This window comes from Spermophilus citellus, assembly GCF_964194105.1.
Source record: "Spermophilus citellus genome assembly, chromosome: X".
Taxonomy (NCBI): domain Eukaryota; kingdom Metazoa; phylum Chordata; class Mammalia; order Rodentia; family Sciuridae; genus Spermophilus; species Spermophilus citellus.
Window position 1 is genome coordinate 116,433,007 of NC_138190.1, and position 21,939 is coordinate 116,454,945.

Consider the following 21,939-nt stretch of genomic DNA (forward strand, 5'->3'; position numbering starts at 1 on the left):
CCAATCCCTGGGCCAAATCATCTCAATATTTATTTCCATTAGGATTACTTTATTTGGTTGAGGAAAACAACCATCTTTTAATTGCTCTAACAAAGTGTTTATATTTTCTTCCTTTGAAGGCATATTCTCCAAAGTTAAATATTTCACAATTCTACAGCAGTGCAAAGATTTTCCCATAGTTTTATAGAGGAAATGCTGGGTTTCTAGATGCTGGCAGTGACTGTACTGAAAGTTAGGCATTAATGGCATTTATTTCATTCAAAGAGTTAAAAGTTTTAATTCCCATTTCTAAGGCTCTTTTGCTTAATAAAAAAATTGTCATAGTAAAGAAATCACTACACAGAATTACTACAGCTATTTGGCAATTATCATTTAAAATGCTGATGCTCCACCTATTTATTGCATGATCTCTGCTATGTGGCTCCATGCTTTGGCTTTCTTCTTGGCCATAGAGAACCAAACAGGCTCATCTGGCTCCACAGGCACAACAGGCTCCAGTGGCTGTTGGGGCCCAGCTGGAAGACTTGAAGATCGTTTAGTTTCTTTATCTATCGTAGACATGCGCAGTGTCTTCTGATCTTCAAAAGCAACTGGAACCATAGCAAATAAATCACAACCAGTAAGAAGTCCCAGAGATGTTGGTGTATTTTTATAACATGAAATAAAATGTTTCATGTTTTCAGATTTCCCCTGAGTCCCTTTCTCTTAGTACTTTCCACCTCTTGCCCCCTTCGATGTCAAGCTTCTAAAAGTCAGTGCCATGACTTTGGAATGTCAAAGGAGTAAAATCGACATGTGGCCATAAGGGCTTGGCCATGGGAAGTCTTGAGAAGTAATTACTATGTTGTACTGCCAATCTTTGGGTAGTTATTATTGGCTTGTCTTACACTTTTGAACTGAGATCAGAAGGTAAACATATCTGATTGATTCTTTTAAAATTTCAAATCAGGTAGTGGTTTTTTTTTTTGTTTTTGTTTTTGTTTTTTTGCCAATCCACAATGTAGTATGAAATTAAATCACTGGTGACTCAATAGCTTCATCCAATAAAAGTCAATATTAAACAATATTGTAGCAACCACCCCATCCTGGCCAAGCACACTACCTTCCTATTTTCCAGTTCCACATCCTCCCTCATCCTGCTCTATGACTGATTGACTCAGTGACTTAGACTCAACCAGTATTTCTCAATCTTGAATGCACATTAGAATCTCCTATGGCTCTTTTAAAAAATACCAGTGCCCATGTAGTGTCTGAACCAACCTCATTAGATAAGCCAGGGCCATCTAATTTTTTTAAAAAAAAACTCACCAGGTGATTCTAATACTCAGGGAGAGTTGAGAATGACTTGACAGCAGTGTAGTGCCCATGAAGCAATGAACAGGTCAACTGTTGCTATTTCATGGCTAAAATAATGGGTTCCTGAATTCCTAGTCTAATTTCTTCATGAAGGGGATTAAGGGAGAAGGCAAAGATGGCATCATTTAAATCCATCCTCCCCTCATCCTACTTGTGCTGGGAAAATCCTTCTGGCACACAACTCTTACTGATGAGATCACATTATTTTATCACATCACAGTGGTCTTTCAGTAGTTAAAATTTCCCCACTTCTCACATCCCTGCTCAGAATACAGAGGGATTAAACAGTTAAAAATGGTTCCATACCATTAGGCCTTCATAGTGGATTATTTTCAACAATTTCATGGGGGATATAGCAGGTGGAAAAACATCACTGTGCCATGAGTTGGAAAATGACTTGGTATTTTTCTCTTGCATAACTTAGCTGCAAGAATGTTTTAGTGAGTGACAACAGTTTTGTGCCTCCACAGCTTCCTCAGTGAGATGAAAGGCTGGAGGAGCTTCTGAAAGTTATACACTGGACTTAATGTTAGTCATAAGAAATGAATTTTCCTAAAGTAAGCGAATATCTGTTATCTTCTTATAGAAGAGTCATGACAGTGATTTGGGGAATAAAAGATGTGTTAACTGAGCTTGCAATTGCAGAAATTTCACAACATTCTTCCAGAGCAGGTTTTTGTGAGATCAAGGGATGTGCTTTTACCTGATTTGGCAGGCTTAGGTGGCTTCGTTGGTGGCATCTTCTCCTGTATATGGACAGTAGAAGTCAAAATCTTTTTTACTTGGCTTTCATTTGCAGAGCCAGCTCCCTTTAATATAAAAATGAAAACAGAAAGCTTGTAAATCCTGACCAACACCCCCCTCAGCAAATTGCTTATTCAGAAAATCATATGGGGCAATGTATTTTTTTGGGGGGTAGGGGAACCAGGGATTAAACCAAGGGATGCTTAACCTTGACCACTGAGCAATATCCTCAGCCCTTTTTATGTTTTATTTAGAGACAGGATCTCACTAAGTTGCTTAGGGTCCTGCTAAATTGTTGAGGCTGGCTTTGAACTTGCAATCCTCCTGCCTCAGCCTCCCAAGTTGGTGGGATTACAGGAGTGCACCACTGAACGTAGCCATATAGGGCAAGTTCTATCCTGGGCACTACAAGTACCCCCCAGGGGGGTGGAGAGAGAGATCGACCATATAATATATCTATATAGACATATAAGAAAAGAAATAGCACTGAACCTTTGGTTTAGAATGTATGTTGACAAAACCTAAGCTGGCTCATGTTTACCACCTTTCAGACCTGGAAGAAAAAGTTGTCTGATTATACAAATAGTGTAAACGGAATAACATGATAATTATTTAGCTTGAGAACAACCTTTTCCCCAGCACTTAACAGCAAGCTAGCAGAATGTGATGGCTACAATGAATCTGATCAATTCATTAATTCATTGAAGTGAGTTCCATAGGATTTCTACTTTGCAAAACTTTCTGACATGACTAGAACATTTTTGCATTAGAAAGTGTTGGTGTAAGTCTTTTCTAAATTTTCAAATTAACCTCTCCACAATTGGCACACTTTAATGACTTTATACATACTAGGATATTTCCCCCTGACAAAACCTTTCACCAAGGTGGACTTAACTTTTGTATGGTACTCCTCCCATATAAACACAAATGATAAGAAAATATCTTTAAGCAAAAAATTAGTTTTTCACATGATCCTTCAACAACTTTAGTAAGTAAGCCCTTAAATGCATAGGAATTGCTGGATGCTATGGTGCACACCTATAATATCAGTGACTCTGGAGGCTGAGGCAAGAGAATCGAAAATTTAAGGCCAGCCTCAGTGACTTAGTGAGAGCCAGTCTGAAATTTTTAAACTGAAAATAAAAAGGGCTGGGAATGTAGCTCAGTGGTAAAGTGCCTCTAGGTTCAATTTCCCAGAAAAAAAAAATGCATAGGACTTTAGATATATTTTGATATGTTAATTTGATATGATTTCTTGAGACAGCTTTGAGCAATTTTTATAAGGGAGGAAGGCATCATTCTATCATCCTTGATCCACATGTAGTACCATTAACCTAGTTTATTGCATAATATTTTTTTGAGCTTCAGGTAAGTACCACACAAAACCAAATTAACACCTAGAAATCCAAATGTTGAACACATTAAGGTGAATTGTTATCTACTGATATGGAAAGGTGCCCAGAAATGAAATGCTCAAGAAAAAGTAGACAGTAGGCTGGGGTTGTAGTTCAGTGGTAGAGAGCTTGGTTTGCGTGCATGAGGCATTGGGTTCAGTCCTCAGCAACATATAAAAATAAATAAATAATATAAAGTTATTGTGTCTATCTACAACTAAAAAAATTTTATAAAAAAATAGTAAAGCAATCCCCCTTTATCCATGGCTTCACTTTCTATAGTTATAGTTACCTGTGGTCAACTGCAGTCCAAAAATATTAAATGGAAATTTTCAGAAATTTACAAATTTTAAATTGCTTGCTTTTTTTTCAGTAACATGATAAAGATTCAGGTCATCTCACTCCTACTGGGATGTACACTATCCCTTTACCTGGCTTATCTACACTGTATATGTTATCTGACTGTTAGTCACTCAGTACCCATTTTTAAACTTATTTTTTAGTTGTAGATGGATACAATACCTTTATTTTATTTATTTATTTATATGTGGTGCTGAGGATCAAACCCAGTGCCTCACATGTGCTAGGCAAGTGCTCTACCACTGAGCCACAACCCCAGCCCCTCAGCAGTCATCTTAATTATCAGATGAACTGTCAGGATATCACAGTGCTTGTGTTCAAGAAATCCTTATTTTACCTAATAATGGCCCCAACTTGCAAAGAGTAATGATGCTGGCAATTCAGATATACCAAGGAGAAATTGAAAAATGCTTCCTTTAAGTGAACAGGCAAAAATTCTTGACTTACTAAGGAAATAAAAAATCATGCACTGAGGTTGCTTAGATCTATGATAAGGATTCGACTTCTATCTGTGAAATTGTGAAGAAGAAATAAGAAATACATGCTATTTTTGATGTTGCTCCTCAAACTTCAAATATTAGGGCCACAGTGCATGAACAGTCCTTAGTTAAGATGAAAAAGGCACTAAATTATGGGGCTCAGTACTATATATGGTTTCAGGTATCTACCAGGGATCTTGTATCCCTGTATAACTATAAATACACTAGTCCCCCCCAGTTAAGGGGGGGACTAGTGTATTTATAGTTTGATTCCCATTTATAAAAATACACATATGTATTTATAAGCATAAAATATGTGTAAAGATAGACACTCAACTTTTACCCCAGTGGTTACCTTCATGGTTTTTTTTTTTTTTTTCGTTGTTGTTTTATCTATTTACACTTATTTCTCAACCAATTTCATGGAATCCTGCTCTAGAATATTTAGGATAGGATTTGATTTATTCATTACTTTTGGCAAACCCTTTAAGAACATCAAGTAGGTCACATTTGTACAAGTATTTTCCCCTGCAGAGTCCTCCTGTCTTGATAAATGCTCCCAAAGGGAGGGGGCCTGAATATCTGACAAAGTTCTCAGTGCAAACGTAATCAATGACTCCAGAAACCCTTTTGGAGTGTTTTCTGAGCTGCTTCACATCCTACCCCATATTTAGGATCCTTGGTCTCATCCTTGGCTCCAGTTCTACTTGTGGGTTTTAGCTCTTTTTTAGGAACATAGGCCTGGGAGCCTCTCTGTCTCTGCTTTGTCATGGTTATCCAAACTGCCTCTGAGATGGCATAGTCTGACTGGTGACAAGAAGGCTTTCCTGAGAAAGAAATGAAAGGTATTAGAACTGAAGCAAGGCAGGCACAATAATGTTCCAAGTGGGATTCGTGTTATTTACCAAATGAAATTAAACAGATGTCAAGTAGAAAAGGATTCCTTTCTTTTGTGCCCTCCATATAACCCGGCAAGGCAGGAGTCCCTTGGGTAGTTAAGAAGCTGTTCTTAAAAGTGAGCATACTGTCCCCTTACTGGATCCTTTCCTTCTTTTGTCCATCTCTCTTCTCATCCCCAAATTGGGGCAGGACAATGGTCGTCAGGTGGGCTGGGAAAATTCCTAAGAGGCCATAGGCTTGGGTCATTGATATCATCCCTCCAACTCCAAAGAAAATCTTTGAATTTCCTGCTTGATAGTCCCTCATGCAAGTGTGTGGTTACATAGGTATGTATATACCAGCCTATGTGTGGGTTGGAATGATGGTAGAAAGGTTTTGGGAGAGACTTGTGCTCACAAGATCACCTAGCTCTGGATTCTTAAACATTTCAGGTAAAGGAAGAAGCTGTGTGAATACAAATATTTACAATAAACTACAATTTCAGGCTGAGAGTCTGAACATCATGCTATTCTTGAATTGGCTCTGAACAATGTACATGGTGGTTTGGAGGGGTATAATACATGTAAAAGTATTTTGAGAAAAGTTATAAGTCCATCCAAAAGTATGGTGTACAGAGGGTGGGGAGAGGGATTGAGGAGGTGATCATGTGTCTATTATAAATGTGGGTAGATATCCAGACCAGTGCCCCCTTGGGAAGGGGAAGAGTCAAAATGAACTACCTCCAAGTCTATTCATCTAGACTGAGGCATTCCCCTGCTCCTATATCCACAACACAGCCCTAGCAAAACAATAACCTAATAGGCAAGGCTAGAACAGACTTCAGACTCATTCAAGGCTTTGTTTTCCCATTCTTTCCTCCACATGGTACCTACTTGCCATCTGGAGAGATAAAAGTCTCACCTGGGGGTATGTAAACTGGTGGCCTCTTGAGCATGCTTTTCAATTTATTCCTGTTCTGTTGCTTCTCCGCAAAGTTAGCTATATCACTGAGGTCTTCTGGGGTACTCAGGAACACTTGGGGATTGCTTCTTCTCATGCGCTGTTCCTTGCCCACAGAGTGTGCAATTGGGCCCAAGGGCACTGAAGAAAATTGTGCCGAATTATCTCGTTTCTCATTCTTAAATTTCTGTGGAGAAGAGATTCTTCTCAGTCGGACTCCAAAAAGGTTTTCCACCTCAGCTTCACTGCTGGGTATGCTGATATGGCCATCATTATGTCCAGTACCACTCTGAAGAACTTCCTCCTTAATGTAAGCACTCCCAGAAATGGGTGTTTTCTCAGAAAGAGTAATGTTGAACTTCCCAGGTTTGTTAGCAGAGACTGGGATGCTCTTAATGAAGTCTTCTGAAACTTGGCTGAATTTCTTGGTTTTCTTTGGAGAAACAGGGCATTTTGATAAGGACCAATTGCCTGGATTGTTCTCAAAAATGGTTCCCTCACCAACAACATTCGTGGAACTTGAGTGGGTCTGTTGCTGGTATCCAGGATTTCCATATGCCTGGAAAGGATTAACAGGAAAGGAGGCCTCTGCAGGACTGCTCCAATCTACAGGAACATTCCCTGAGCCTGGTGATAAAATTGGTGGCTGCTCAGATCCATCCAAAGTTTGGGAAGGGTGTCTGGAAGGCATATGCTCTTCAGAGATCCTCCACTCTTCTGGGGAGTCATCAGAAACTGAGGAGACTTCCTGCTGATACTCAAACTTCCCCAGGATCTGGGAAAACCGTCTGGTAGGTACCTGCCCTTTAGAACTGCTCCACTTGCTAGGGACATTCTCTGAATATGAGAGACCATCTTGTGGGCCTTCAGGCCTCCCCACTGACTGTAAAGGGTGCTTCATAGGCAGCTTCTTCAAAGAAGTGCCTCCCTCAGAGTCAGCATTCTCCCAATCTGAGAAAACGTGGTGTTCCATTTTAGGCCTCAGCAAAGATTTGAAAGGATGGCTTAGCGAGAGAGGATCTGCATACATGCCCCCATGAATAGAAGCACTCTCTGAGAAGATCTGCTGTGCCATAAACTTCACAAATGACTGGGAAGGACTGGGAAGCAGTGGTTTCTTAGAAAAATCTTCTTCACCAGCAGGATTCTCTAGACGTGAGGACATTTCCTGAACTTTAGACCTCACTGAGAACTGGGCCGGATACTCAGGAGGCAATGCCCTCCCAGAATTACCTTCCTCAACAGTAGCACTCTCAAAACTTGGGGACCCTTTCTGTACTATGTGCTTCATAACAGAACGGGAATGAGGGTTGGAAAGCAGCATGTCTCTAGTACTGCCTCCCTCAATGGTAACACTTTCTGGACTTGTAGAGGCTTGTTGCTCAATCTGAGGGTTCCCCCATGGCTGGTAAGTATATCTGGGAGGTATTGGACAGCTCCGTTCTATAGAAGTGCTCACTGAACCTGAGGAGATTTCTTGTTTGACTGCTGGTCTCTTCTGGGATTGTAAGTGATGTCCAGGAGGTCTCAATTCCATTGAACCGCTCCCTTCAGCTGCAGAGTTCTCTGGACCTGCAGAGGTTTGTTGCTCAAGTTTAGAGCTCACCCATGACTGGAAAGGATTTCTTGGCATTGGCTCCAGAGAACCACTCCATTGTGCAGAAGCACTTGCTGAACCCTTGGAGACTGGTTGCTTCATTACTGGTCTCATCGGGGGCTGAGGAGATATTTTGGGAATTGGTGGAGCTTTAGGGATGCCCCACTGGGTACCAGAGCTCTTTGAATTTGCAGAGGCTGGCTTAAATGCAGAGAACAGCCACGACTGCAAAGGGCGTCTGGGAGACACTGACTCTGTAGAAATGTTCCCTTCAACCTGAGGGTTCTCTGCACCTGCAGAGACATTTTCCTCAAATGTAGGGTTCATCCATGGTTGGAAGGTGTGTCTGGCAGACACTGGCTCCTCAGGATTGGCCCATTGTGAAGAAATGTTCACTGAGTCTACAGTCATCTGTGGGTGGAAATGAGGCCTCATCAAATGTTTTCCAGGGGGCAGGTCCATGAATATGCCCTTTTCAACAGCAGTGTCTTCTGAGAACATTTGCTGGACTTGAGGATTTGTTATGGACTGGGGAGAATACCTGGGGTACAGTGGTTCCACAGAAGTAATACCTTCTGAACCCGAGAACATGTTTTGTTGAACTTTAGGGTTTATCAAGGGCTTGGAAAGAAGTATAGCAGGCCCTTCAACAGCTTTGCTCTCTGGAAATGAGGAAGTTTGCTGCCCCACTGGAGGGTTCCGCCATGTCTGGAAAGGGTGTGTGGGAGGCCTTAGATCCACAGAAATGCTCCCCTCCACAGCAGTACTCCTCGGACTTGCAGAGACCTGTTGTTGGATTAGGGGTCTCCTCATGGACTGAGAATGAAGTTTTGGAGGCAGTGTCTCCATAGAAACCTCTCCCACAACTGCAGCACTGTCTGCACCCAAAGATAATTGTTTCTCAACTTTTGGTCTCACTGAGGGTTGGGAAGAACACCTGGGCAGCACCTCCATAGAAATAACTTCTTCCCTAGTTGTAATATCTGAATGTAAGGAGAGTTTTTGCTCAACTAGAGACCTCTTTAGTCGCTTAGAAGCCATTCTGGGAGGCAGTGGATCCATAAAAATGCCCCACTCAACTGCACTGTTCTCTGGACCTGTGGGACCTTTTGGCCCAAATTTAGGGCTCACCCATGGCTGGAAAGAACAGCTGGGAGATACTGGCTCCAAAGAACTGCTATATCCTTCAGAAAGGCTCACTGAACTTGAGAACACTTGTTGCTGAACTATCTGAGGAGGGTGCCTGGGGGGCATCTGTTTGACAGAAACTCTCCACTCTTTAGGAGTGTTCTTTGAAACTGAGGACACTTCTCTTTGGTCTTGAGGCTTCCCCAAGGCCTGGTCAGAGTTTCCGAGAGATACATCTTCCTCCAAGCTGCTCCAATCATCAGCACTGTTGCATTTTTCGGCATAACTATTTGATTCTGTGGAGAATTCTGTATCTTCAGGTTCCTGTAAAACCAGCTTCTCCTGAGACCTGGAGGCGGCAGCAAATCTTTTTGATTCTGAGAAGACTGCTTCAAGCTTCCGCAAGGATCGGGAGAAGCGAATGGCGGCCATTTCCTCAGGACCTTTCCCCTCCTCAAGAATACTATCTGATTCTGAGGAGGCATCTTCAGGTTGAGGCTTTCTCAGGAACTTGTGAGAATACTCAGGACCCTGATTCTGTTCCAAACCGCTCATTTCAACAAAACTTTCAGATTCTGGGAAGCCTTCTTGTTCACCTTCAAGCTTCTGTGGGGACTGGAAGGAATGTTCAGGAGCCCGCTGCTCCTGAACACTCCCCTCCTCTGAAGCACTGTTTGAATCTGAGGACACTTCTTCATCTTCAGGCTTCTCCAAAGACTGGGAAAGGCTTCTGGGAGATAGCCTCTCTGTAGAAAGGCTTCCCTCTGCTACTGTACTTGCCACACCTGGAATAATGACTGTAAAGCCCTGGAGAATATTTCCAGGAGACTTTTCTTTGCAGATAGTTGGAACACCCTGGGCTAACTCCATTTTGGACTGGGAATTTTGCAAACCATGGCTGGAAGCTTCTTCTTCCCCTGACTGGACATGTGAAGGATCCCTAAGCACCTGAGCCTCTACTGCCACTGAAAGAATGTCCTCTTCTTGGGCTTTAGAAAGTCTTCCTACCATTGGTGAAAGAGAAGCTCTGCCATCTTGCTTCTTGGCTCCACAGGCCCCATTTTCATGGTAGAGTGGTGGACCACTCACCATGGATTCTACCATGTCTTTAGGTATGGGTTGTGGTGCTGATGCTCTTTTGGCTTTAACTTCTAGGCCAACATTCTTCTTTACCAAGTCACCTTTATCTGAAAGCAACTCCTGAGAAGTAGTACTTTCTGCCTGTGGAGTTGTGAACTGCTCCATGGTTTGCTTCTCCAAGGTTAAGTGCCGGAAAGGGCAATCACTGGCAGTCTTCTCCAAATGTGAATAATCATATCTATCACCCAGGATATGCAGTTGACAAGATGGTAGAAGGCATCTTCCTCTGCGCCCATACTCATTTGTTCCCAAAGTACTTGAACCTTTCCTTCTTCGTCTTCTTCCATATGCTGCCAACATTGGGTAGCCCATGCTCCCAGTAGGATCTGTGTTTGAAGCCTGTTCAGCTATCTTCTGATCATAAATCTCAGTTTTGTTGCTCGGGTCCTGTTTCAAGGTACCTGCACCAAATAGAAATTAGGAAAGGAGAAATGTGTATGCTTTAGACTTCCTAAATCAGGAAATGCTCTGTTCTAGCCCAGTTGGTACCTATTTGCTACTTAATTTGCTAGCATGAAGAAGCACTGTTCAAAAGACAAAGAATAAATGGGTCACAATTAACTTTCTGTGGTTGAAAATGGTTTCAATCAAAGGGAAATTTCAATTGCATGGACTGATTCCAGGGTTAGCTCATCATCATTTAATAATAGTCTGGTCCACCATTAGGTGCACATAAAAAGAGGCAAATTTTGAACTTGTAATAATGATTATCTTTGAAGAAACTGACGGGGGTAGGGGGAAGGGAAATTTTACTTTCTCTTTAGTATTTTTATTTTCTAATCTTTATCTGAACTGCTTGAAATTCCAAATTATGTCCATTTATGCTTTATTTTTTTAGAAAGGTATCATCAGAAATTATCTGAGAGGTAAGAATTTTGCCCAGTTTTCTTCTATTTTCTCCTTTCTTATGTTAAAATAATTCTATGTAATATACATGCACAGCAAATGTTTGAATACATGAAAAGCAATACTTGCAACATTTTAATAATTCAATTGGTCCACAGGCTTCAAGTTAAACACAAGGTAGCAGTTATACAAATTGCTCCTCTCCTTTCTTAAGGAATTCCTTTTTCTAAGAAACTCGGTTTGATCCCCTGGTGGCAGGGCCCCTTGCTGCCTATCCTTCCTCATAATCCACTGCTTCCCTAGTTCGATCTTGTGGTTTTTTATGCAGCATACTGCATTGAAAATAGCAGGTTGTGCTCCAAAACACTTCTATCACATGGAACACCAAACAAAATGTCTGCCCCTGTGGGTATTGACTCAGTTCTGTCCTCCTTTTGTAAAAAATCGGAAAAAAAATTACTTCCTTCTCTCAGATCTCCCTTCCTCCCTCTATCCATTTCTTCCTTTCTGGATTGATCTTGTGGTTTTGTTTGTTTTCATGGGAAAATATGATTGAGGATATCCTGTCTTTGAACCCATGTGTGAATTTTTTTGTAGCAAAAACATTAAATAACTGTTCAACATAATTTGTGGAACAGGAATTTTGTTTTATCAAATATTGCTTGAAATTAGCTGGCCATTAGCTGGAGCCAATATCCACATTCACATACCCATGAACACACAGTGAGTTTTACTCTGGAGGTATCTATTGGTTGGGAATTTGACAGGTCTTAACTGCCAAGGACATCTGCCTGCAGCTGTACAAGCCCTCTTTGTTCATGGATATGGAAACTGCTTTTGCTATTAACACAAAACCTTTTCTCTGTACTGAAAGGGAAAGGCAACTAAAAAAAATTATTTCAGGCCAATTCTGGGGATTTTTGTTTTTTGTTTTCTTTTTCTTTCTTTCTTTTTTTGTACCAGGGATTAAACCCAGAGGCACTTAACCACTGAGCCATATCCCCAGCTCTTTTTTTTAAAAAAAAAATATTTTATTTTTTATTTGTAGATGGACATAATATCTTCATTTTATTTCTATGTGGTGCTGAGGATTGAACCCAGTGCCTCACACATGCTAGGCAAGCACTCTACCACTGAGCCCTTTTTTGTGTTTTATTTAGAGACAGGGTCTCACTGAGTTGCTTAGGGTCTCATTAAATTGTTGAGGCTGGCTTTGAACCTGCGATCCTCCTACCACTGGGATTACAGGCGTGCACCACTGTGCCTGACCAATTCTGTTATTTTTATCTGGTTCTATTGTTGAAGGGGAAAGCAGAAGGGTTATCACTAGCTGTATTCACTGTACTCTACTCTGATATCTGGGCTCATTGAAGAGCTCCACATATACATTAACCTCAGAGAAAATTAAACAAATTTACACACAAAGCACTTCCCTGGTTGGAAATTCATTTAGATAAAACGAGAACCCAGATATGATCCTTTACCTAATCCCATACAAGTGGCAGTTGTATTAATTTGACAGTTTAGATGGAGAAAACTGGACCACATTAGAACACATTTTAAACTGGAAGCTCTCTGAGGACCAAGGGCACAGTCTCTGGTAATTCTTGTTCATAACTCATGTCACACTGAACTGTGCAATGAAGTCTAGGATACATGTTTCTGGGTGAGGGTGAAGATGAACCAACCTGTACCATCTTTATTCAGCTTCTTTTGATCAATTTCTTTTGGGTTATTTGTACTCTTTTCTCCTTCAGAAATCAGTGAAAGGCTCGTCTCGTCCTGCTTTGGTTTCATCTAAAACATGGAAAGAAAAATATCAAATCTGATTGACATGCTCTCTACCCTTGTATGATTGCTAAAAAAAAAATCAGGAAAAAGGTCATTGATGCTAGGTTTATAACATTACCAGTAAAGAAAGAAGTTATTTCTTTATTTAATGACTTTATTTTACTTATTTATTTTGTGTGGTGCTGAGGATTGAACCCAGTGCCTCACACGTGGGAAGCAAGTGCTCCACCACTGAACTACAATCTCAGCCCTGATGGAAGTTAGTTCTAATGACACTCATCAAGAGTTCCCTAGGGATGATTTTACCTATTGAAAGTGAGTGATCTAGATCTGGGGTTCCCAGACTCTAAGTGACATGCTGTAGGAATCTACTGTACCACATTGGAAGGACATAAATCTGAAAATGGAGTTGTTGGACCTTACAACAATCATGCCTTTGGCAACATTGGAATTCTCAGATTTGCTCACTGGACCATGAACCGAATTCAAATCCTGTTTGGCTCTTCTTTGGGAAATTTAATGAAACCATGAATGATGTCTTTTCAGCTCAAAAGAAGAAAGAAGAACAGGGTTTGTTAAGAGGGAAGACAGAAATAGATGAAGAATTCAGTCCTTACACTGAATGGGTTGCAATTAGTTTAGTATAAACAAGGTTTGTAGAGAATTATAGTAGGGTTCTAGAAATGCCAGGATAGCATCAAACAGAACAGTGTTCAGATATTGCTTAAAATAAACCATTTATGGCAAGCAACTAAAGGCAGAAATACAACTTTTTATCTTCTCATTCATATTTCCTGAGCTCAAAATAATTTATTGTTGAGTAAATGAGATCAGACAGACCTGGGTTCAAATCTCTTTTCCATCATTTACTTGCTGTGTGACCCTGGGCACATTGTTCTATATATCTCCATGTCCACATCTATAAATTAAGAATTATGACCCCTTATTTCTGAGCAGAGAGAAAGAGGTGGCAGCCCCTGTATCATAAATGATCCTGGAACTTTTTATATTCATTTATGTGTCAGGGAGAGAGTCACAGAGATGAGGCAGATGTCCCAGCTTTCTCTATGCCCAGACCTTTTCTATGCAGAATGAAGAATGTCAGAAGGGTAACACCAAGGTTCCCTTAGCCAATATTCCCTGACTGCCAAGTCTGTGGTGAGGTGTCCAGGGGGATAACATAAGCATAGGGTTTTAAATTGGTCATCCCTTGCTTGACACCAAACCAAGGAGATTGTCTCTACTGCTACTAGAGGTTCTCCCTTGACCCCACACACCTCCAACTGTTCTTTCAAGTCATATTTTGTTTACTTTCTAAAGCAAAGTTGAAATGTCTAAGCAGAGGCAACATTTGGGGTAAAAAAAATCCTGGGCTAGAATTCAGAAAATTGGATTCTGGCTCTGGCTCTATTATCACCTGGGTGTCCACCTTTGGGCCAGTACCTGAACTATTTGTGTTATAATGTCTTTCCCTGTGAAATTCTTGCACTACACAGTCATTTAGTCTTCCAGTTCTGATTTTATAGCCTCTTACTTTTAATCCAGAATTGCAGAAGTACTGGGTATTTGATCAAAGTGAATCTTCCACCCAGCATTGTTAAATACCAACATCTTTAAATTCTTAATTTTGGGGGAAATTTTTTCCAAAACATTCCCAACTTTCTTAAACAGGGATCAAGGAACACAATATAACTCTTCTTGATTACCCAGACAAATAACACACATGATCTATTACATTGGACTATGATAGAGTATATCCCTGAGAGGGAGACTGAAGTAGGAAAGATTCTTTTTTGTGTGTGTGTGGCGGGGGTGGGTAACCAGGGATTGAACTCAGGGGCACTCGACCACTGAGCCACATTCCCAGCCCTATTTTGTATTTTATTTAGAGTCAGGGTCTCACTGAGTTGCTTAGTGCCTCCTGTTCGCAAGGCTGGCTTTGAACTCGCAATCCTCCTGCTTCAGTCTCCTGAGACACTGGGATTACAGGTGTGTGCCACTGCGCCCGGCAGGAAAGGTTCTTGATCCCTTATACTAAATGATCTCATATTATTTCTGTCATCTCTTTCTGCTATGAGCTGGCATTTCCCTTTGCTCTCAGATCTGAGTCTGATCTGCAGCCATGATTTTATTGTCGTTGTTGTTGTTCTGTTTTGTTTTTGTGATGCTGGGAACGGAACCCAGGGCCTTATACATGCTAGGCAAACATTCCACCACTAAGCTATACCCAAAGTCTATTTTTTTGTGTGGTCATGTTTTTAACACTAGTTTGCCTAAGTACAGCTCTGTTGCTAGAAAGTTGTGTGGTCAAACTCTGTGATAACTCTGCAGAGGTCTTTAGCAGGGTTAACAGCACTGTTCTTCATACTTGGAGTTGCTCGAGCCTGACTTCCATACAAGTGGAACAGCGCTATAATTTTTAACTCTCAAATGGGTCTCATTTGATTAATAAGTAAAAAAATCCTGATCTGGGCTAAGGTTGAATATCCTCTACCAAGCAGACTGAGTGACCTCCCAGATGCTAAGCCAATAAGCAGGTTCTGGGGCTTACATCCCTGCTTCTGCTTTTTCAGGCCCTCTTATATAAGATCCAAATGGTCAGGACCCACCATCCAACAGACACAAGCTTGCTCATCCCTCTGGAGGGTCAAGGCCAGGACAGCACTCTTGACTTTGCCATCCCAACACCATACCATTCCTGGGGACAGTCTGCAAAGATGGAACTCATCTTTTCTTATGCAGGAGTTTATTCCCAGGTCTCTTGGAGGACTTACACTCGCTTGAAGGCTCTTCTTCTTTTTTTGTTTCCTGGGATTTAAAGCCATTTTGTGTCGAGCAGCTGAAGAATCCAGGCAGCCCTGGGTGGTGGCTGGGATGCTAAAGCCAACAGGCTGCTGGGTAACATTGGAAGAAGCACATGCAGTTGAGGACTGTGAGAGACCGGTTCCAGTTGATGCTTCAGAGTAGTTCTGGAAAGCGTGGGAGAAAATAAATGAGTCAACCTTTATGTCACCACTCATCTCAAAGTTGGAAATTCTGGCTGAAGAATTCCTCAATTCCTGGCTGAAGAAATTCTCCTTGAACTACTTTCCCTTTTTCTTCCACTTCTGGTCAATAAAGTTCCACAGTTCCACTGGTCACCTTATAGATGAAAGCAAGAAACAGGAAGCAGTTTGGGTTGTTCCCCTGCTTAGAAAGCATTCGGGGTGCCCCATTGTGCTCAGGAGAGGAACACAAGCACTTAATGGATTTTACAAGATTGGAGGGTTTACATGTTTTCTTGTCTCATATCCCCTGCTTAGGGTCAGGAGGACATTTGGCTGGGGTGAGAGGTACAACCTGTCAGTGAAACCCAGCAGGGCTCTGGGAGCTTATATTGGCGGGCTGGGTAGTGCAAAGAAAATTAGTTTGGAAGAGGGCCTGCCTGCAAGTTATATTTTCATAGAGACCGTAAGACCTTTATTTATATTTATGGCTCACGGGAGCAAGGTTGATCTGAGGACCCTAAGGAACTGAGGGCTCCCACCTCTAATGGGGTAGAGATGGAGCTTGTAACCTTGTCACATTATGGCTAGTCTCCATCTCTCTAAACTATTTGGTTCTGGCACACCTAGATAGTTTCCCTGGTAGGAACTTTATATACTCTCCTCTGGGCTTTTGGATAATATTTTCCCTGCCTCCAAGAGACCCCCAGATCTCCTTCCATTCCTAATAAGCTTCAGATTTCTGTGTTTACAGATACCCCTTTGAAGACCACATGATAAGCTGTCTCTACCCTGGACAAGAATAACAAGTGATATAATTTAGCAGGTAGACAGAATTTTTTTTGTTTGTTTGTTTTTTTGGTACCAGGGATTGAACCCAGAGGCGCTTAACCACTTGAGTCATTGAGCCACATCCCCAGCCCATTTTATTTTTTTATTTAGAGACAGGGTCTTGCTAAGTTGCTTAGGGCCTCACTAAGTTGCTGAGGCTGGCTTTGAACTTGTGATCCTCCTGCCTCAGCCTCCTGAGCCACTGGGAATACAGGCATGTGCCATCATACCCAGGTAGGCAGAATTTCCATTTGTGTTTACCCACTAAATTCTTTCAAACTACCTCTGCACAGCAAACAGGGACCCCTTTGGTATTTTCAACTTTCACATGCCTTTAAATTTCCTACCACCAGTATATGCTGATCCAGCAATAACCTAAGCTGCTATCTAAGTTCCAAGAACGGCTCTTTTTTGGCCTGAGATTCCAGTGTCTGGGGACTTAACAGACAGCTAATGGGTCAGGATGATGACAAATGGAGCTCACCAATCTGTTTCTGATTCTGAGAGAAATGGAAAGGAATACTACAGTTGTTTTATGGGACCTATCACACAAATTAAGGATGGTCTCAATCCTTTCTTAACTTCCTTAGGCAACTCATCCATAAATTTATATGACACTACTTCCTGATGTTATCTATTTGTCTTGTGTTATCTCCATCATATCAACTCAGGATCTGACTTTCTTAACAAGAGTCCTAAAGTGCAAGAAGTAAAATCAAGAATCAATAAATAGACAGCATCAAACTAAAAAGCTTCTTCACAGTAAACAATCAACATGAAGAAAGAGCCTACAGAATGGGAGAAAATCTTTGCCACCTGCACTTCAGATAGAGCATTAATCTCCAGGATATATAAAGAACTCAAAAAACTTAACACCAAAAGCAAAAACAACAACAAATAATAGACACTTCACAGAAGAAATACTATAGGTGTTATGGTTTGGATGTGACGTGTCCCCCAAAAGTTCACATGTGAGATAAATGCAAGAAGGTTCAGAGGAGAAGTGAGTGGGTTGTGAAAATCTTAACCCAATCAGTGAATTAATCCTCTGATAGGGATTAACTGAGTGGTAAATGAAGTGGTAGAGTGTTTCTGGAGGAGGTGGGCATTGGGGGTGTGGCTTTGGGGCATATATTTGTATCTGGCAAGTGGAGACCTCTCTCTGCTTTCTGATCATCATGTGAGCTGCTTTCCTCCGCCACACTCTTCCTCTGTGATGTTCAGCCTCACCTCGAGCCCTAAGGAATGGGGCTATCTATGGACTCAGACCACTGAAACCATGAGCCCTCAAATAAACTGTTCCTCCTCTGTCATTGTTCTGGTCAGGTCTTATTCACAACAGTGAAAAAGCTGACTAAAACAACCAGTCAACAAATATGTGAAAAAAATGTTCAACATCTCTAGCAATTAGAAAAATGCAAATTAAAACTACACTGACATTTCATGTCACTCCAGTCAGAATGGCAATAATCAACAATATAAATAACAATAAATGTTGGTGAGGATGTGGGGAAATGGGTACACTCATACATTGCTGGTGGGACTACAAAATGATGCCACCACTATGAAAAGCAGTATGGAGATTCCTCAGAAAACTTGGAATGGAACCACTATTTGACCCAGCTACTCCACACCTTGATAGGACTTAAAATCAGCATACTACAGTGACAAAACCACATCAATGTTTATAGCAGCTCAATTTACAATAGCCAACCTATGGAACCAACCTAGGTGTCCTTCAATAGATGAATGGATAAAGAAAATGTGGTTTATAGAATATACTCAGCCATAAAAAAAGAATGACTTTATGATTTTTGTCAGAAAATAGATGGATCTGGAGACTTTCAACAAAGGTTGAATGTTCTCTCTGATATGTGGATGCTAACATACAACAAGTGATGGGGCGGGGGAAGAATAGAAATTCAGTGGATTAGACAGAGGGGAATGAAGGGAAGGGAGGAGGATATGAAATAGGAAAGACAATAGAATGAATCACAAATAACTTTCTTATGTTCATATATGAATACACGACCAGTGAAACTCCACATGGTGTTCAACCACAAGACTGGGATCCTAATTAGAATAAGATGTACTCCATGTTTAATATATCAATATATACTCTCCTGACATATATATCTAAAAAGAACAAATTTAAGAAACTTCTTGTACAACATTTAAAAAAAGAAGAAGAAGAAGTAGTACAGGAAGTTCCTAATCCCACCAAATGTCTTAGAATAGGAGCCAGAAATGCATGGATTTCCTCTGGGAAGTAGAGCTCCTTATTAGGCTCTTTCCTCTCCCTCAGCCCTACTGGTTAGGAGTAACCTAGAAAAGTGAACACAGGAGCCAACCACAGGATTTTATAGTTACCAGAGAAAGCAAACTGAACTTTTCCTGGAAAGACTAAAAATTGAGTAGAGGAAATGGAACTCCTTTCTCTACCTCTCCTTCCCCAACCTCTGCAACCCTATTCCTCCCTTCCTGTACTCTGACAGCCAACATGTCCTCTCTGTACCAAATGTGCATATTATTAAGGAAGACTGAGAAATTTTCAATTCTCCTGTGTTTTAGAAGGGGTTTATCACATACATCTTCTAATTAACATCTGGATTTAATAAGTTCCTTTTGCCTCAACATCTGCCCCAATCAGTGCCAGGCCTGGCCCTACTAACCCAGGAAACATGGTTGGACCTTGGACCAGGAGAAGAGATCCTTTGGCATTGATTGATAGGTGGCCATACACTCCTTTGCTGTTAGCTGGGGTAAGGACAGATCTTTGGAAAATTAAAACACATTTTGGCTTCATATTCTCCTTCTGTCAAGTATCTAGACCCAGCACAAAGTAGTTCAGTCAATTTACCCTTTGGTCATCCTTTTAATATCTTCCTTTTCTATGGCATGATGCTGTTTCCCCACTTCCTTTCCTGTTGATAAGGAAACACTTGAGGAAAGAGACAGAGCAGGACAGTTGTCTTATTGGACAAAAGAAAACACTGGCTGTTATTTGTGAGCATCACCCAGAGGCTATGTAGGCCCAGGTTTCATCAAATAGTTGGTGGAAAGGCTGCTGCTCTGGGGTCAAATACACTCTGAAACTATCTGGGAAGATGTCAGCCTGGAATGCCAGGAAGCTGCATTCAATCAAAAGCTGGAAAGGCACGTAGTCTCGGGAAATCTCCAGCAGAAGCATCTCTTGGTGGGAAAAGTTGTTCTTGGGGGGAGGCTTCTGTGCTAGGAAGTACTGGCACAGGGCGTGAGACCTCATATTGGCTGTTGAGATTTCAATTCTCTAAGTGTATCAAAGTGGCTTATGTAGCCATTCCTGAGAGTGCTTCTGCAGCTGTTACTTTCCTCAAAAACCTCATCACGTTCCAGGAGTGGAACTTCAGATATTCCCTGCAGCCCCCCTCCCATCATCCCTTCTGAAATTTGCAATGTCTTAACTTTTATAGAAAAAAGAATGCAGGTTTGGAGGACCTAGGGCATAGCTCAGGGATAGAGCATGTGCTTAGCATGCATGAGGCCCTGGGTTCAATCCTTAGCACTGCACACACACGCGCATGCACACACACACAAGTACATGGACTTTGGAATTGAGTCTGAGGTCCTAGCCACACCATAGATTGGCTCTTTGAAGAAGTTCCCCAACTTCTTTGAGTCTCAGTTTCTATGTCTGTAAAATGGGGATAATAGTAATATATACTTTGGTGTGTTGTTCCAAGTATTAAATAAAATGATACATGGAAAGTACTTGCCACAGTGCCTTTTATATAAAAAGTCTCAATAAATATTAGCTGTTATTTAAATGTTACAGTTTAAGTAGCTGTCAATCATTCCATTGTTTTAACTAATAAACAGTGCTATTTCTAGGTCTGGGGATGTGGCTCAAGTGGCAGTGCACTCGCCTGGCATGCGTGCGGTTTGATCCTCAGCACTACATACAAACAAAGATGTTGTGTCCACCGAAACTAAAAAATAAATACTAAAAAAAACAGTGCTATTTATATTGATAGGCATTGGTTGTTCATATTTACATATCTTGTAGGAATCACATGGTTCAGTGAAAAGCATTCGGGATTGGGGCAGGAATTCTGGGTTCAAGTCTCAACTCTTTCTCCCCACCTCCCCTGGCACCAATTGGACCTGTGGTCTTGACCAAGACATTTCATCTCTCTGAACTTCAGGGTTTTAAAAAATCTAAATTGGGAATAATAGTATCTTTCCTATCCACCTTACAGAGCTATTGAAAGAATCAAATGTACCTCTATGTGCAAAATCATTTTGTAAACTGCAACTTTCCATGCAATACTTGGGAGAGATCATCTTGCTCTCCTTTGATACATGAGAAGATTAAAAAAAAAGATGCCCTGGTCTTCAGAGATTTTTTTTGTAAAAAAAAAAATAAAGATGTATTTTGGATGAAGCCATCAGAGGTAACTCAAGAGACATAATAAGAAGGAAGCAACCTTAGGGAAATATAACATAATTGTCATTAGCTATTATACTTTAGTTATGGAATACCCCCCAATATGTCATATGTTGAAGTCTCAGAACCCAGCTGGCAGCACTACCAGGAGGTGGTAGGTTCTTTGGGAGTTAGGGCCTAGTTGGAAGAGGTAGGTCACTGGGGTGTGCCTTCAAAGGGTGTATTTTGTTCCTGGATCTTTTCTATTTCTCTCTCTGCTTCTTGGCTGCCATAGGTGAGCAGCTTTGTTCTGCCACACCATCCTCACTGTGATGTTCTGCCTTAGCACAAGCCCACAGTGAAGGGGCCAAGCAACCATGAACTGAAACCTCCAAAACTGTGAGCCAAAATCAATCTTTCCTCCCTTTAATTGTTCTTCTCAGGTATTTTGTCACATCAATGAAAAGCTGACTAACACATTTACCAATACAATAGAAACAGCACTGAGAATCCAGATATAAACCCATTCATCTATAAGCAATCGATTTTCAATAAAGGTGGCAAGAAATTCAGTGGGAAAAGAAGAATCTTTTTAACAATGGTGCTGGGAAAACTGTGCCTTATTTCACACCATACAAAAATTAAGTAAAACTGGACCAAAGGCCTATATAAGACCTAAAACTATAAAACTCTTATTTACACAGGAGTAAATCTTCATGATCTTAGATTACATAATTAGATGTGACACTAAAAAAATTAATATCAAAAGAACTAATGGACAAAACTAAACGTCATCAAAAAATATTAAAGTTGTTCATCAATCTGGGCATGGTGGAGCACAGTTCAGGAGGGTGAGGCAGGAGGATTGCAATTTCAGAACCAATATTGGCAACTTAGAAAAAGGAATCTTTATACACTGTTGATGAGAATGTAAATTATTACAGCCACTATTGAAAATAGTATCGGGGTTCCTCAAAAAGCTAAAAGTAGTACTTTCATATGATCAACCACTCCTAGTTATATACCTGAGGAAAATGAAGTCATC

At 41.0% G+C, this 21,939-nt stretch overlaps 1 protein-coding gene across 1 annotated transcript in view; it reads right to left on the reverse strand.

Moving 5' to 3' along the window:
- Positions 1-396: 396 nt before the first annotated feature.
- The window catches only part of KIAA1210, a gene marked incomplete at both ends in the record, with an annotated part of 70,215 nt that continues 48,672 nt past the window's right edge, over positions 397-21,939 (reverse strand). Inside the window, 6 exons of the mRNA XM_081277741.1 lie at positions 397-590; positions 2,060-2,165; positions 4,997-5,160; positions 6,134-10,438; positions 12,572-12,680; positions 15,449-15,643. Of these exons, the coding sequence (XP_081133867.1) occupies positions 397-590; positions 2,060-2,165; positions 4,997-5,160; positions 6,134-10,438; positions 12,572-12,680; positions 15,449-15,643 (5,073 nt within the window). The remainder of the gene's footprint in view (positions 591-2,059; positions 2,166-4,996; positions 5,161-6,133; positions 10,439-12,571; positions 12,681-15,448; positions 15,644-21,939) is intronic.